General features: G+C 36.7%; 1 protein-coding gene across 2 annotated transcripts in view; it reads left to right on the top strand.

The window, feature by feature from the left end:
• The window catches only part of PIGG (phosphatidylinositol glycan anchor biosynthesis class G), a 91,519-nt gene extending 74,899 nt beyond the window's left edge, over window positions 1-16,620 (top strand). Inside the window, exons 13-14 of one of the 2 annotated variants that reach the window (XM_051967479.1) lie at window positions 7,447-7,527; window positions 16,063-16,620. In XM_051967479.1, the coding sequence (XP_051823439.1) occupies window positions 7,447-7,527; window positions 16,063-16,282 (301 nt within the window). In that variant the 3' untranslated portion in view covers window positions 16,283-16,620. The remainder of the gene's footprint in view (window positions 1-7,446; window positions 7,528-16,062) is intronic. The other variant, XM_051967478.1, reaches the window with a different exon arrangement.
• The last annotated feature ends 1,293 nt before the right edge of the window (window positions 16,621-17,913 follow it).

The raw sequence follows: 17,913 nt of genomic DNA, 5'->3' as shown, positions 1-17,913 counted from the left end.
CCCTTTTTAGTATCCCTCCCCCCTCCTTAGAGTTCCTCCCCCTATCTTACCCCTTTCCCTCCCAGTTCCCGTATTCCCTTCCCCTTAGCTTATTCCTTCCCTTTCCACTTTTCCCTTCTCACTTTTCAATGAGATGGGAGAAGTTTCACCATAGATTGAATATGTCTTAAGATTTTTCACTTAAAGCCAATTCTGAAGGCAGTAAGATACCCACTATATTCATCCCCCTCCATTCTTTCTCTCAGATATAATAGGTTTCCTATGCCTCTTCATGAGATGTACTACCCCCACTTTACCCTTTTTCTGGTACAATGTCCTTTCCACATCAATTTCTAGAACAAGGTATACATGTATTCTTTATACATCTATATAGTCAAAATATAGTTCCCAAGATTAATCTTTACCTTTTTAGATTTCTCTTGAGTTCTATATTTGTAGATCAAACTTTTTGTTAAGTTCTGGTTTTTTCATCAGAAATAGATGAAATTCGCTTACTTCGTTGAATGTCCATCTTCTTCCCTGGAAAAAGATGCTCATTCTCGCTGGGTAAGTTATTTTTGGTTGCATACCAAGTTCCTTAGCTTTTCGGAATATCATATTCCAGGCCCTTCGATCTTTTAATGTGGATGCTGCCAGATCCTGGGTGATCCTTATTGTGGCTCCTTGATACTTGAATTGGGTTTTTCTAGCCGCTTGCAATATTTTTTCTTTCACCTGAGGGTTCTGGCATTTGGCCACTATATTCCTTGGTGTTTTGATTTTAGGATCCCTTTCAGTGGGTGATCGATGAATCCTTTCAATGTTTATTTTTTCCTCTGTTCCTATGACTTCTGGGCAGTTCTCTTTGATAATTTCCTGGAAGACAGTGTCCAGGCTTTTTTTTTCATCATGTTTTTCTGGGAGTCCAATGATTCTCAGATTGTCTCTCCTGGATCTGTTTTCCAGGTCTGTTGTCTTCCCCAGAAGGTATTTCACATTTTTCTCCATTGTTTGATTTTTTTGGATTTGCTTGACTGATTCTTCTTGTCTCCTCGAGTCATTCAATTCCACTTGTTCAATTCTGATTTTCAGTGAAGTATTCTCTTCACTCACTTTTTAAAAATCTTTCTCTAATTGTCCAATTGAGTTCTTTTGTTCTGTGGAATTTTTTTCCATTTCGCCAATTTTGTTTTTTAGAGAGCTGTTTTCTGTTTCCAGTTCACTAATCCTATTTTTCAAGGATTTTACTTCTTTATCCACTCTCTCTTTAACTTTCTCCAGACTCTTTTCCCATTTTTCTTCTAGCTCCCTTGTGAGAGCCTTTTTAATCACTTCTATGAGGTTCATCTGTGCTGAGGAACAGCCGATCTCCTCCTTTGGGGAATCACCTGGGGACTGCCTGTTTTTAGTCTCCTCAGGATTTAGAGTCTGCTCTCTATCTGTATAGAAGCTGTCAAGGGTTAAAGTCCTCTTCAGCTTCTTGCTCATTCTGTCTATTAATCAGAGATAAACTACCAAAGAAAAACAGAAAAAACTGGAGTCTTTCTTTGGGGGAGGGGCTGGGTGTGTTATCGAGCTTCCTCTACAGACTGCAGGTGGCAGCAGTGAGGCACTAGCAGGACTGTGCTGCGCCTGCGCTCTGAGATCCCAGAGCGTGCTGAGTCACTAAGGGGGGGGAAGGGGGGGGGGGCCAGGTCCTGAGAGACTTCAGCTGTTTGCGGTTGTATTCTTCAGCCCCGGTGTTTTTAGCTTTTCTGCTGGGCTGTTGACTTGCTGCCGGAGGAAATTATCCAAACCTGTAGCGAAGCTCTCCCGCAGAAACGGCTACGATCACTCTCCACCCCCTCTCCAGTCTGCTCCCGTGCTCTCACTGCCGCTGCCCTCAGCCTGTGCCCGATCTAAAACCGCCCCAGCCCTCCAGTAAAGACAGACCTTTCTTGGCGGATCTCAAGGATGGCTTCTCTTGGTAACTATTTGTGGGTTTTTTTCAGTCAAGCATTGATTCAGAGGCTTGTAATGAAGTGGATAGTGAGAGAAAGCGCGGAGCTTATGCAACTGTGAGCCTCCTCTCCGCCATCTTAACCGGAAGTCCCGAAGCTTATTTTTTGAAGCCAGGTGTAATACTGTGTGTTTATCCTTCTAAAACTAGTCAGGGGGAGGGTAGAAGGGATAGAGAGGAGACTTTGTTCACAAGTCTGGATTCTTTATTTCATGAAAGATTCCTTTCAAAATCGGAAAGTCCCTTAGTAAATCTGAATTATGATTTGATTTATATGGACCTTTTCAGTAACACTTCAGTTATAAAAAGTGAGGTGATCTGGTATCATGGAGTTTTCCTAAGGAAGCAACATAATGTGTCAATAATATATGAAAATATCCTCCAATAAATGGTCATATTTTTCTTTTCTTTTTTTTCTTTTAATGTTTCACAGGCTTAAGGCAGCATGCCAGGATTAATTTTCATTATTTTTTGGTGAATCAGGAAAACTAGAAAAGAAAGAATGATGATCCTCCCTAGCTCCCCACTCCTCTCCTAACTCACTATGGTCAAATCTTTTTAACTGTTTTCTTGTTTTAGTATCCTCCTCTATAAGACTGGAAGATAGCTGAGACATTCTCTAAGACCCTATAAAGAAATTGTAGCATTCTTTAAAAGAGAATAAAAAAAATTACGACTCTCCTCTAGAGAATTCTAAATAAGTAAGCAGATCTGATTGTAATGGACACCTGCTGTTGTCTAGTTCTGAAGCATTTACTTTTTCAAGCTTTGTCAGAATTGACCCTCAATCACATTTACTTACATGTAAGTCATTCATTTATTAGAATCTGATGTCACTATAATCTCTATACAAAATAATGTATAGTTTAGGATTTTCTGGAAAGGTGTCTTGCAAGAGGAGAGGCTTGAAATGAAAGTTAAAAGGAAGGATAGAGATGAGACCAAGGAAATGGGGACATGGGGCATTCCAGATAAGGAGCATAATGAATAAAAAAGGCTCAGGGGAACCAGATGCCTTCGAGCCCGAGTCTTAGAGTCCGTGTATGGCAGTCAGATGGGCCCAAACAGAACAGAAGAGTGGTGGAACATTGGTTGGGAGGTTTTGAAGGGAGGGACATGTCCAATGCAGTCTTTCATAAAGACTAATTTGGCAGCAGGGTGTATTTCCTAATTAGAAGAGGGAAAACCAATACAGACACAATTTCAGTAGTCGAGGTAAAACACAAGGTTAATGCTGGATGTTGGAAAGGTGTATGGTGTCTGCCCGTACCTCTCCAGGTGAGGACTGACGCAAATGTTCCCTAGAAAGCCTGAGTTTGCCACAAGTTCCCAAAAGGCCAAGCTAATTAATAAATCTTAAGCATGGGGACAGCTGTTATCTGGGGAGAGAATTTCTAGGAAATTTGCCGTGTTAATAGAGAGGATTCCCTCAGAACTAAGTCCCTTGGTTGTCTTAACCTGGACTCAGGAATTCTCCAGTAGAGCTCATCCACTGGGTAACAAGGGGATTTCCTCAAGCTCTGAAGTGCCTTTTTTTCCTCCCTTCCTGAGAGTCCTAGCTCCTCTTCCTCCACTTTAATGTCTAGTAGAAACTTGCATCCCTTCCATGGAGCAGCCATTCTCTGCAACTCAGCAATAGCTTTGGAATGAAGTGTATATACTTAATATAGTAATGTTATTGCTCTGGTTAGTCCTCTGTTCATTCCCTCTCTTAGAAAAAGAATAATATCCTAGGGAAAAAATCATTCTACCCTTTTCCTTCCTTCTCTCTTTTTCCCTGATTCCTTAAATTGTACAAGCTATTATTATCTATTGTAACATAATACATAATGCAGTTATGCCTTGTGTTTAACTAAAAATTGGCTTTTTCTAAACATTGCAATTCTTCACTTATAATTACTAATCAGCATTTTTAGTCTGCTTGTGTGTGCAATACTATATGTTCTGCTAATTTTCCAGCATCTACCGATATCTCTTTGACCTTCATCTTTTGTCCATTTGCAGAATTGGATGGATTCCAGGTTTCCTCTTTATTTTGTTATATGGAAGTGCAGCCCTAAACCCCACCTGCTTGTTCATTCCTTATCTATTGCTGGTTCAGATCTTCCTCCTGGCTCTTACTGTTGATAGCACTAATTGCTCATCCCCCTTCTCTATGCCAGCAAACTAATCACCTGCTTGAAGGGAAGATATGCTTGCTGCTGCACATCCTAGGCCTATAGCATATTCCAAAAACCTGAGTGAACTAGGGTTGTACCACTGAGAATGGAAAAGAATAATTGAGATATTTGCTGAAAAAGAATTAATAGAACTGGATGACAAATTGGCAGTTGGTAAAGAGGAGAGAAGTAGAAATTTAAAATAATCTAGAGATTTAGAACCTTGAGACTATGGATTGACTAAACAGTGACAGTTAAAAATTTTGAGATAGTTTCTGGGAATTTAATCATTTTATTAAGGCCAGAAGGTTGTTTATAAAAGAATGGTCTCTCTTAGGCCAAAAACGCAATGGGATCACAGTTTATATCAGCTTTGAAGAAGAGGTATTCCTGAAGGGGATGCTTAACCACTTCTGATTGGTTAACTAAATGGGAGATGAGCTGTTCTGAAATAGGTGACTTAAATCACTCATATCTTAGGCAATGAGGTGGCAAATTCCATATCACCTGTCTTAATAATAAGGAGAATTAACATTTTCCCAGAACCTGTTTGAGCAAACATAATGAGTAGAAATATACTTATTAGCCAAAAGTTAGGATTTTGACCTGGGCAAATCTTCTAAGAGATATTTCCCACATTGATTGGTTTCTGGATGAGGAAGTAGAAAAGGAAAAATCTTGATCTTAATACAGTAATTAGTTACCAAATGTAAGAGAGAAATATTCGTTTTTCAATACCATTAACAAAATAAAAGCAGTCAAGGCTAGGATCCTATTTTGGGAGAAAGATGATAGTTGAGTTTCATATGTATTGAGTTTGAGGTGAGGGGTGGGACTTCTTCAATACTTTGATATTATTTTTATATGTGTGAGTCAGTACTCCCTGCATGACTGTATAACACGATCCATCTGTGCTTCTCATCCTATGTAGTTTATATCCTTATCTTTCTATAAATCCTATACAATCTACCCAATGTGCTGAAGGCCTTCCCCTTGTAGACAGTAGTACATGGGCTAACCACTCCACATCTTGCCTTAATCATTTTGTGATGTCATCTTTGACATTTCTTGTTATTTTTGGTAATATTCTATGGCCTACCGTGTGACTTTCCATTGTCCCCTTTAGTTCACTTGCATTTTGATTATTCTGTGATTATGATTTTTCATGATTCATATCTCTGTAGTATTACTGAGAGATTGTTATGTTAAAATGATGGATTTCGGTGGAAGGAAGACAGATCATTGAAAATGCTACCAATTATTCATCCAACTGTAATCTGAACTAATCTTTTGTTCCTACTGCCCATTTTTAATAAGTATCAAATATATACATGTATAAATTGATAGATTTAGTGAGATGCACCTTCAACTGCATGACAAGGTGATCTAAACATTCTTTAGCCATTTGGTTTTCCCTTTGTCTAATCCTAAACCCAGTCTCATTTTTGATTAGTCATGGATCTGAGGAGGCAGTATCATATCCCAGGGCTTAGTGCACCTAGCACTATGGCATCTGCAGCTATCTGAGCATCTGTGTAGGGAAATCTTTTATTTATTTGGCTTTTCAATAAAACTGAACATTTATTAAGCACCATCTGTGTTTAGGGCACTTTACTGAACAAAGAAGGACACTATTAAGATAAAAATCAAACATTTCCCATCCTTAATAAGCTTATGTTAAACTGGGGTACATACATCATATACATAGAGAAGTCTAGAGAACACTAACAGCTTTGTGGGTTAGGAAAGATTTCTTGTAGGAGATTATGTATGAGTGAAGGAAGCGGCCAGGAGGGAGTCCATTCCATTCATGCCTTATGGTACTGAGGCACTTATCTCTAGTTGCCAGAATCCTTATCTTCCTGTAAGGCTTTCTTTTCCATGAAGCCATTCCTGATCTCCCCCACCTCCACTTAGTGTTCTCTTTTTCTTCAAACGTCTTTGAACATGTTCTATCCTTTCCCAATAGGGAATGATAGAATTATAATCCCTTGAGAATTAGAACTTGAATTTTTGTCTATGTATTCTTAATTTAACCAACGGGCCCTTAATATGTGTTTGTTGAATGACATTCACATTTTTTGAAAATAATGGTACAGCCATTCATTTTTACATTCATTTTAAAATTGTCACTGTTTGCATGATTTCACCTAATATGTACTTGATCAGAATGTGCTACACTTCTGGAATTCATTTTCTTGAATGCCATTTCTGGAATTAATCTATTTTTTTAAAAAATTTTTATTTAATAATTACTTTATATTGACAGAATCCATGCCAGGGTAATTTTTTTTTTTTACAACATTATCCTTTGCACTCGTTTCTGTTCCGATTTTTTTCCCCTCCCTCCCTCCACCCCCTCCCCTAGATGGCAAGCAGTCCTTTATATGTTGGATATGTTGCAGTATATCCTAGATACAATATATGTTTGCAGAACCGAACAGTTCTCTTGTTGCATAGGGAGAATTGGATTCAGAAGGTATAAATAACCGGGAAGAAAAACAAAAATGCAGATAGTTCACATTCGTTTCCCAGTGTTCTTTCTTTGGGTGTAGCTGCTTTTGTCCGTCATTTATTCATTGAAACTCAGTTAGGTCTCTTTGTCAAAGAAATCCACTTCCATCAAAATATGTCCTCATACAATATCGTTGTCGAAGTGTATAATGATCTCCTGGTTCTGCTCATTTCACTTAGCATCAGTTCATGTAAGTCTCGCTAGTCCTCTCTGTATTCATCCTGCTGGTCATTTCTTACAGAACAATAATATGGAATTAATGTATTGATCAGAATAACTAAGTCTTTCATAATTTGAGCATCATTACAATTTTGGGTGTAATCCAGAATTGAAAAGCAATTTGAAATTATGCAAATAGTGACTAAAATGTCCATATCCTTTGAGCCATTATGTGGCTGATAGCCCAAGGAAGCCATTGATAAGAGCACTGAGAACAAAAAGAAACAAATATATATATATATATATGTGTGTGTGTATATATATATATATATATATATATATTTTTTTTTTTTTTTTTTTTTTTTTTTTGGCAGAGGCAATTGGGGTTAAGTGTCTGAGGCCAGATAATAATAATCTTAAAAGAGCAACAACAACACCAAAAAAAAATCTACTTGCTAATGTGGGAATCATTTCAAAATCAACTGCACTTCAGGTCTTTAAAGTATTAGGTATCTAAGATAAAAAATTGGCTAATTGGAAGCATAAAGATGGGATAATGCATATAATTTCACTATTTAAATTTAAATCAATTGTTATTTCTAAAAAATGGATAATGTACTTTTTTTTTTTTTAAGACACCAAAGGAGTAAACCAAAAGAGTTCAGGCCAACTCAGCCAGCACTTAATCTCTTTGCAGGGATACTTAATAACCAAAGGCAACAGCAGTTTAAGAGCACAAGTTCATTTTCAAAAGATTGTGAAGAGGGATAATAGCAGATAATTCTAAAGGATTCTTGATGAAAAATGCTTTCTATTCCAGACAGAAAACTGATGAACTCTTTGAAGGCAGATTGAAGCATATTTTTTTTCACTTTATTTTTCTTACTTTTTGGGGGTGGGAGGGGAGACATAACTAACATGGAAATCTGTTTTGCATCACTTCACATGTATAATAGGTATCACGTTGCTTGCTTTCTCAGTTAACTGCAGAGGGGCTGAAGAGAGAGGTTTTGGAACTCATAATTTTAAAATGAATGGCCTAACCATTTCACAGCTCCATCAACAATGTACTAGTACAACAGAGCCTCTCATTTCTTACTTCTCCAGCTTTGACTGTTGCTATTTTTGTCATATCTGCTAGTTTGCGGGGTGTGAGGTGCAATCTTAGTGTTGTTTTCATTTGCATTTCTCTTATTATTCACATTCTTTCTTGTGGTTATGCATGCTTTGCAATGCTGTCTTTCAGAACTGTTTGTTATCTACTGGGGAATAGCTATTAATCTCATATGCATTTATTAATCACTTATATATCTTGGATACTAAATCCTTATGAAATTTTTTTTTCTTTCAGTTGTTGCTCTTGTCCTAGGTGCATTAATTTTTTGTTTCAGTTTTATTTAATCAGTTATTTATTTTTATATTTTGTAATTGCCTCTTGCTTAATTAAGATATATTTCTTATCCATACCTGGGAGAAGTATGTAATCTGTTTCCTTTCTAATATTTTTATAGTAAATATTATGGTTATGCATCAATTTAGAATCTATTGTGGGATATAGAATAAGGTGTTGATTTAAGACTGATTTCTGTCAGACTGCTTTCCAGGTTTTTTTCCCCCAGTAGTTTTATTCAAATAAGGAATTTTTTCCTAGATATTTTATGTCTTTCATTTAAAAAAAAAAAGGATTTTTGAATTCCATTGTTTTTTTTTCCTCCTTGACTCTAATCTGTTTCACTTATCTGTTTCCCTATTTTTTAAATCAATATCAGACTATCTTGATAACTGCTTCTCAGTCTCTCTTTAAAGAAAGAGTTTATTAAATCAAGTATAAAACTTCTGAATAATCTACAAGTCTCTTATCTCTGAATTTCTTTATCTGGAACCATCTTTGCCAACATTTTTTGCCTTTCTTTTACTTACCTTCTCATTAATATTGCCATGTATCAAGATGTAAGTTGCCTTTGTAGTAAGTTGTCAGATTTTCCATAAAATATCTCTGTTTTCAGTATCTCCAACAAATGGGGCAAATAACCCCAGTTATTTCCTTTTCTCACAAGGAGTGTTTCAAAGAGTGATGACCAGTATCTCTTGAAATATTTTTTCATTGTTTGTTAGCAAATGATTAATCTAACTGCCAACTGCTTTGTTCATCATCCTAGGATCATCTGTTCCTAGGATTTGATAACAACTTTGTTGGTTTAATTTCTAGCAGAAGGTCAATTTGATTATGATTGTGATACTAATAGTGTATAAACTTATTAGATGTTTACCAAAGGCCTCATATTCATTTTACCAATGGCTAAATTATTGTTTTCACGTAGGCTTTTTAAAAAATTGTATTTCTTACTGCCCTTTACCTTGTTGTTGGTTTTTCTGCTAATAGAAGGCTGTCCAGGACTGAGAGCCATTTTGTAATTACAAAAAAGAAAGTTACTTCATTGTCTACCTTGGCCAAAAAATGAAAGACTTAATAGTCACTTGCAGTTGATGAGCTTATCCATATTTAACTTATCTGTTCCTCATCCAGGTAACATAGTTTGTCATTGGAACTATATGCGAAGTCTTTTCAGAGTTTGGAAAACTCAGAATGGGACATCCATCAAGTATATTCCTAGGGAAAGGTTTAAAAAAAAAAAAAAAAACCTTGAGAGTAGAAGAGTTCTTTAAGGAAGGAAGTGGGGAAATAGAATAGGCAAGGGGAGAAGATTCTGCCTTTCAAATGCCCATATTTAGACTAGAAAAGGGTATAGTGGAAGAAAAAGAAATGATCAGAGAACTAGGAAAAACAGGATAATTATACTGTTGGAAGCTAGAGTTCAGGAGAATCAAATAAAAAAAATTTTTTTAATAGTGAAGGTTTTTGTTTTTAATCTTACAACAGAATAGTTCCTCAGTTTTACTAGTTCCTCAATTTAGGCAAAGGTAGTTTTCATAGAAGAGCTGCATGTTGAAGGGTCAAAGGAGGCAATAACATGAAAAAGCACAAAACAGTGAGAAGGCTTACCTATGGTGCTGGAGTTTTTCCATAATCACTTCCTTTCACTTTCCCACTCTTTTTTTCTTGAAAGCTTCTGACCCAGTAGAGAAGATAAAACTAAGCCTTTACTAAAATTAAACCCAGACTTTAATCCAAAGAAAATTTCTTCATTTATCATTCTAGTCTGTCTTCCCTGCATGGTGAATGTGCCTACTGTCAATTTCTTTCATGCTCTCTGTTGAACTCAGATTTTAAAACAATGTGTACAAAAGATAGCATCAAATACAAAAGAATGACATGGGCCTGTAGGATCAACATGAGGACAGCTAAAACCCAATGTGAACTGGTCTGAGGCTTGGGGAAAATGCCAAGGACAACAAAAAATATTTTGAAGTTTCATTGGTGGCAGGAAAAATAAGGAAAGGCTGAGTTTATGCCTATGGGAATGTGGCAGTAGATAATAGAACTGTTCAGTTTTGCTTCTGTAGCCTCTGTTAATGAGAATGATTTTCATATTGAAAAGGAGAGAGAAAATAATTGAGGAAATTGAAACCTGATGTAAGTGAAGGGAGTAAAGAATACTTACCTATTGCTAAATGAATTTAAGTCAGCTGGTCTGGACAGATTACCTTCCAAGGTAGTGAAAATGTTAGTAATGTGATTCACTAACTTATTCTTGGTAATCTTTGAAGGACTGAATAGGAAAGATCCTCCCAGGACTTCAGATTGGCAAACATCTGTACCAATTTTCAAAAGGAAAAGGAAATTAGATTCTACAAACTCTCACAATGTGAATTTGATGTTGATGCCAGGGAATATTCCAGAAATCATTCTTAAAGGGCTAACTTGTAAGTAATTGGAAAGGAAGGTTAACAGCATGGAGTCATTATGAAACATTCAAGTCCAAATAAATTAATTTCCTCTTTTTGACCAGGTTACCTGTACTGGTGGATCAAGAAACATGGACATAACTGACATATAGAATTTAGCAAAGCTTTTGACCATATCTTACACTATGTTCTGGTGGACAAGATGGAAAACTGGAGTTAGTCGAATGATCAGACCCAAGTAGAGTTGAATCTATTGAATTGATTAAATGATTTATATTAGCCAGAAACAGATTGATAGTGGCAAGCCACAGGATTCTGTTCCAAACCATTGTACTAAGCACTTTTATAACTAATCTGAATGATGGTAGTACACTTCATCTAATTTATAGAAAGCATGAAGCTAGAATAGAATAAGTGACAAAACAGAGATTCCAGATCTCCATAGACTTGAATAATGAGTGAAATCCTATTTAAATTGAAAATTTATTACAGATGAATTTAAAATCTTGTACTTAGAAATACAGGCTAGGGGCAAGATGGTTAAACAGTTTATGTTTTAAAAAAAAAAAAAGATTTGAGTTTTGGTGAACTACAAACTCAATAGGAGTTAATCATTAAAAAAGCTTTATTTTTCCACTTCAGAAGAAGCCTTTATTGATAGTCTTCATGAATTGCTGTAGGCAAAAAATTCAACACTTAATATTCAATGTTCCCATGAGCAGCCATTTATTTAACAGCTGTTATTTAAAGGCCATTTATTAAGCTTCCAACTTGGGCAAGTGGGCTTTGGCCACTGGAGAGGCAACGTAAAAATGAAATAATCCCTCCTCTCAGGGAACTTGTTTTCTGGAGGAAACAGCAGCAAAATGTAATGTATGCACAAATAAGAATGATAGTAGAAAAATTAAGGCAGAAAAGAACTCTAATAACTAGGGAGCATCCAGAAAGACGATGAGCTAAACTTTGAAAGAAAACAAGGATAGGGAGAAGTAAGGGCATTCAAGGCATGGGGATAGCTAGTGCCAATATATGAAAGTGCAGATGGAGTGTCAAGTTGGAGAACAGCTAGAAGTTCATTTTGGCAGGAATATGGTTTGTGAAATAAATCTGAAAAGGTAGGGAGGAGTCAGATTTTGGAGAGTTTTAAATGCCAGGCTAAGGAGTTTGTTCTTGTAGGCAGTGGGGAGCAGCTGAAGGTTTTTGAGTAGAAGAGTAATATGGTCAGATTAGGGAAATTTTTTGGCAGCTGTTTACAGAGGAGACAGAATAGAAGCAGGAAAACCAAGTAGGAATGCATTACAGTAGTTTAGGAGAGAGAGGGTAAGAGATTGCACTAGAGTGGTAACCTTATGAGAGGAAAGAATGGAAATAGTACAAGAAATGTGGTGGAGTTGGACTTGTTAACTGATTGGGTACCAAGGAAAAGTGAAGAATTAAAAAAACTGAAGAGTCAAAGATTATTTCAAGGTTATAAAACTGGATAACTTTGTGGGTGGTGGTGCTCTCAATAAAAATAGAATAGGGAAATTTAGAGGAAGGACAGATAATAAATTCTATTTTAGATACTGAGTTTGAGTTGCCTGTGAGACATTCAGGAGGATATCAACAGACACAGTGCCATCATTGTATTTAAAGCCTTTCCAAAAGTTGGTGGGACTTGCTAGCATGGTTTTGGGGAAGCCAAGATCACCTCTGTTATACGAGGAGGCAGATGTTTCTCTAAACTTTTTTAATGGAAGTATCATATCCATAGCAAAATTGTCATGTAGAAGAGGGGTTAGGTTTATGTGATTTGATGGTGAAGTCCTACTGGATAAAACAATGGATAAAATTACAAGAAGATTAATTTGGTTTAGCTTGAAAGGGAAAAAAATTCCAAGAATCAGGGTTTTTCTAAAAGTAGAAATGACTGCCTAATGAATTCACCTACACTGGAGTAGAATTTACATGACTACTTGTCAGGGAAGGTGTAAAAGGATTTTCTGTTTTAGGTAAAAGTTGGGCTACAATGGTTTCTACAGTCTCTTCTAATCTTGAGATTGTTTCTGTCTCTGTTTTTATGTAGAATATGATGAATGAGCTGGATGTAGTCTAAAGCTGGTATATCAGTGGAAAGACAAATTGTAGTAGCATAGCTAATGTATAAAGGAATAAAAAGAAAAATGGAATCTGTTACCAGCGAAAGCCAGAAGATTTCTTATGGCTTATTTCCCTTTCTTCTTCTACTCGCCATTTCCAGTCTTATTTCTCATCATATTCTCTCCACTCCCCCACCAAGAGACTCCCTGAGCCTTAGGACCTTTTGTTTTTCTGAGTTCAGCAATGACTTAGACTTCTTCCCATTCCCTAATCTATGCATGTGTTTAGCTTGGGAGTGGAGGCTGCTGTTTTGTGTGGGCCATACTTGAGAGAGTCACCTTGTTTACTGGGATGACTCCATCATGTGCATCTATTTCAGTTGCTACTAAAATTTAGCCTTTTCTTACTGTTGCCAAATCCCTTATACTCTATTTCATTCTTTCTATCTTTTAATTCATAAAGCAAATGATCTAACCATATATTTAACTTGTTCATCTGAAGAACTTTCTCTTTTTCAACCCCTTCTTTTATTTACATGTTGGTAATGTCTCTGTATCATGTTGTCTTAAAGCTACTGCATTTGGATAGCAAAGTATTGGTAGTTTGGATGTTGTGCATTGTTATTTGTTGAAACTCCTGTTTTATTTGCTTGTAAACTGGAATTATTTGTCCAGGCTTCCAGTGTGGCGGACTGCCTTCACCCTTGAGCACATTCTGTTTTTGTTTGTTTGTTTAAATTTGTGGGCTTGCTCACTTTTTTTTTTTTACTTACTGTGAAGTTTGGAGCCTTCTGCATCATTGGTATTCTCTGGAGCCTAATGACTTCAGTGGTTTTGGTATGTAAAAACAGTTTCTTATACAATTTTTTAGATGCTGTTGTGCCTTCTTGAATCTTTGGAATATAGAAGAAGCAGATCTTGGGAAACCTTCCTTATATCATTCTGCAAATGTATTCTGTAGTTCTTTCCAATCTGGTGGTCTTGATATGTAGTGCTTTATTAGAGTCAATCAGTAAACATTTACCAAGCATCTGTTTTGTGCCTGACCCAATGCTATGTGCACAGAAAACAAAAAAAAGATTTAAAGCCAGTTCCTACTCTCAAGGAGCTCATACTCTTAATGAGAGAGACCTATCAATAACTGTACAGATGAGCTGTCTATAGGATAAATTGAAAATAAACCAGCAGAGGAAGGCAGTACCTTTGTGCATGGCTCTGGGTCAGAGACATCAGGCCTTAGGGACATCTGTCTTGTCTGGCTCGTTACCCCTCTCCTGTGGAACCTGAGGCTCTAGGACCCAGCATCAGTGTCAGAGAATGGACCACTTTCCCCAAGAGACTTGCCCTATATTCAGCCCAGCAAAGGAGTAGGCAGGATTCCTTTTTCTGTGTCATTGTTCAAATCTCATGCCAAAGACTCTTTTCCAATCAGTGTTTCCCCTCATCTTCCCTTCAGTCACTCCAGGGATCATGGGTCCTTTACTCCCACCACTGTGGCTGTCCTTCAAAGTCCTTCTAGGAAGGTTTCCCAAGATCTGCTTCTCCTATATTCCAAAGATTCAAGAAGGCACAACAGCCTTCTTGTGGGTGACTTTTGTGCCTGCCAGCAATTCAGTTTATTTTTCGCATTTTGCTGTTATAGGAAAAATGCTCTGAAGGTGGTGAGGCTGGTTGGCCCAACATGGCTGTGCCCTGTGGTCATTGTGCCTTCAGCCTTTTGAATCTCTTGTCTTACACCTAGATCACACAGGACTCACCCCCTAAACCTCCATAATATATAAGCTCTTGAGGTGGCACTTCAGGTTTCTTCAGGTGGCACTATGAATGACTTCTTTTTTGAGCTATCTCCGGAGTCTATGTTCTTCTGGGAGATGCCCTTATCTTGAGCACCTGGGTAAAACTATTCTCTCTCTGCCTATCTCTCCCCCCCCCCCCTTTCCTCTTTGGGTAATGTGCTTTTTTTATTGTTGTCCAGGGGCTCCAGAAAGTGAATCTCTGTCTCTCTACCTTGCATCTTCTTCCCAGGCAGTTATTCTGGATTATACAAATTATTCCAGATTGCTTCTTGAAAGATCTTCAAAGGGAAGAAGGAGGAAGTGGCTGGCTCCATTACAGTTATTTGGTTTGTAGGAAGGGGGATCTCCATTAGGATAAGGTTTTTTAGTCTGTGCTACATGGGTATATGAAAAAACCATTTTCAGAAAAGAAGATTCAACAAAAATCTATCATTGTTTAAAGTGGCCTTCTCTAGATTAAGATCTTTTTATGCTGTGCTGTAATTTAACATTTGCAGATTGGTGGACTCAGCATTGTAACCATGATCTAAGTAAAACAATCTTTAAAAGACTCATCATAGCTTTTTAAGCATTACAAATAAGCATCATGAGTTGTATTCTCCATCTTTTTTTTTTTTTTGCTGAGGCAATTGGGGTTAAGTAACTTGCCAGGGTCACACAGTTAGGAAGTGGTAAGTGTCTGAGATCATATTTGAACTCAGGTCCTCCTGATTTCAGGGCTGGTGCTCTATCCACTGCACCTCCTAGCTACCCCCATCATTTTTTTAGTCTATGTAAACACAAGATTTTGTTCCCATAGAATTATTGGCATGCATATTATACATGTTAGTGTGGCCTTTGCTTTAGGGAACATGCTTTTCCTTGTCTAAATCTCTCATATTCATCCATTAACCCAGTTTCTACTCTGGAAAATGCCTTTCTTAAAACTGGTTTTTATGGGATCTGACTCCAAGACTTTGTACCTAAGCATCATTTGGAATATCAGGATATTCAGTTAGCATTGGTCTTTGTAGAACATTAGACTGCAGGATGATTAATCCCTAAATATTTTAAGAATCTTTTTTTTTTTTTTAATCTGGGATGAATTAGAGAAAGGCTAGTCTGAATTAGTAAAAATTTTAATTACTGAATTTTTTAAGAGGAATACAGCTTAATTATTTTCAAATAACTAATCATTAACATTGTTATTAAGTAGAGTGTATTGGGGATCCTTTCTAAAATAACAGAGTCCTGTGTAATAATCAGAGTCATTGTTAGTATTCAAATAGATACTGCCAAGGTAATTTAAAAGTCTGTGTTTTAATCAAGTAAGGCACTTCCCCAAAATTCTCATTTATACTATTATTTGGTTTAGCAGATACTTTTTTTATGATACTTATTGCAAAAGTGGACAGCTCAGGCTTTTACCATGAATTATCATAAATTAGAGAAGTAAAAATTAATTGCCTTCCTTAAACTCATTTGTGAAAATCAGATTATTGATTACTTTTTAAATAGCTGCATTTAAGATGAAGTGTGAGTATGCCATGTGTATTAACATTAACATTCTTTATGGTTTTTTCTTTATTAGCAGGAACTCAGCAATGGGTCACGCCTGTTTCTGCTATGCGGTGATATGTTCCATCCCTGTGTCTGCGTACATCATCCTGGTGACGTCCCTACGTTACCATTTGTTTATATGGAGTGTGTTTTCTCCAAAACTTCTCTATGAGGGAATGCATCTTTTACTCACAGCTACCATTTGTGTATTTTTCACAGCTATGGACCAAACCAATCTCATAAAACCTTAGTCTATTAAGTATGCCAGAAAAGAACTGTGCTTTTAAAAAAGCTATTAATTGCTGATTGGATTTGAGTAATGGAAGATAAGTTTAATTGCAAAGAAGATAATTCTAGAAAAAGACTAAAAGTTATTTATGGCTTATGAGTTCTACCAGTTGTTTAAAAAAAAAAATCTTCAACTTCTTTGACTTCTGTTCTTGAATTTAGATTTACTGTAACAGACTTTTGGTGGTCGAGATGGAGTAAGGGTCTGGGGAGAGAAGGGAGAAGAAAAGGAGAAACTCTTTGAACATTTGAAAAAGTACTAACTTTGTGGCAGAATATTAAATTTGATTATAAACCATGACCATTTTCCCTTAATGAGAATCACTTTACTTCATATATGTTTATGAATATGATTCAAGAGTTTGGTTTGTTAATGAATGGCAGTTTTTAAAAGTTTCCAGTTTTACCCAGGTACTCATTGTACCTGATGTTGAGGGACTTAAGTAGAGGGAAAAAATGAATTCTTACTGAGATTACTATATGAAGCACATGTGTCTGTCTAAAATGTTATTATCCAACACTGCACTGATTATTCATGAGATGGCATGGAGAAAGAAATGGGGACATGAGTATAACTATATGATCATCCATGAGCAATAGCAGGCAGTAAAATTCCTGGATTGTAGTCACAGGACATACTGGGCTGAAGGAAATACAGTAGGAGGAAACTGAAAGAAAGGAAGAATATCTGATTCAATCAAGCCACTGAAGGTACAAAGAGCTAGAGAAGAAATATTAACAAGAATCCCGATGCCCAGCATTGTCCCTTGGCTGGTCAGTGGTCTGGAAGAAGAGAGGACGCTCGTACAGGCTAAGCCTGTGCTCGTAAGATAGGTGTCCTATCAACATTTGGAAACTTTCCTTAGAGAGAAACAAGGACAGAACAGTGAGAGGTGGCCGTTATGAAAAAGTTTGGAGGTTGGTCATTCTAAGGTCAATGTGAGTTGTCATCAATGGCAGCTAAAACCCCTACTGTGATCAATAAAAACATCTTGTCCAGAACTTCAAAGATCAAAGCCCCTCTGCCTTCTGACTTGGATGACTTAATAGAGAGAAGACATGAATTTAGATCCAGCCTCAGACACTTAATAGCTGTATGTTCCTGAGTAAGTTCCTAGCTTCTCCCCTTCGACTTCCATATCTGCAAAATGGGAATGATAATAGCACTTCTCTCCTTGGGTGGTTGTGAAGATCCAATGAGATGATATTTGTAAAAGGTGTTGCATACCTTAAAACTTTGTATAAATGCTAGCTGTTATTATTTTTAACATTGTGATCAGCAGGAAGGACATTAAACTAGATCACATGTAGGATAAGATGACCTAGATGGTTGGACAGCTCAGGAACTTATTCTATTAATATTGATTGAAGCTATTTACCTGAGAAAAGAGGAGGTTTAGGAGGAAAGTGACATATGTCTTCATATATATTTAAAGGGTTGCTTTATGGAAGAAGTACAGAAGGGGAGGGGCATCTAATTCAACTCAGTACTAATATAGAATATTCGGTAACATTGAAGATATTCAACAAGGAACTGACTTTATATTAAAAAATAAAAACAAAATTTTGCAAAACTCATGAAGTTTGATGAAAA

Source organism: Antechinus flavipes, chromosome 6, assembly GCF_016432865.1.
Source record: "Antechinus flavipes isolate AdamAnt ecotype Samford, QLD, Australia chromosome 6, AdamAnt_v2, whole genome shotgun sequence".
Lineage (NCBI taxonomy): Eukaryota > Metazoa > Chordata > Mammalia > Dasyuromorphia > Dasyuridae > Antechinus > Antechinus flavipes.
This window is presented reverse-complemented; position numbering and strand designations above follow the sequence as displayed.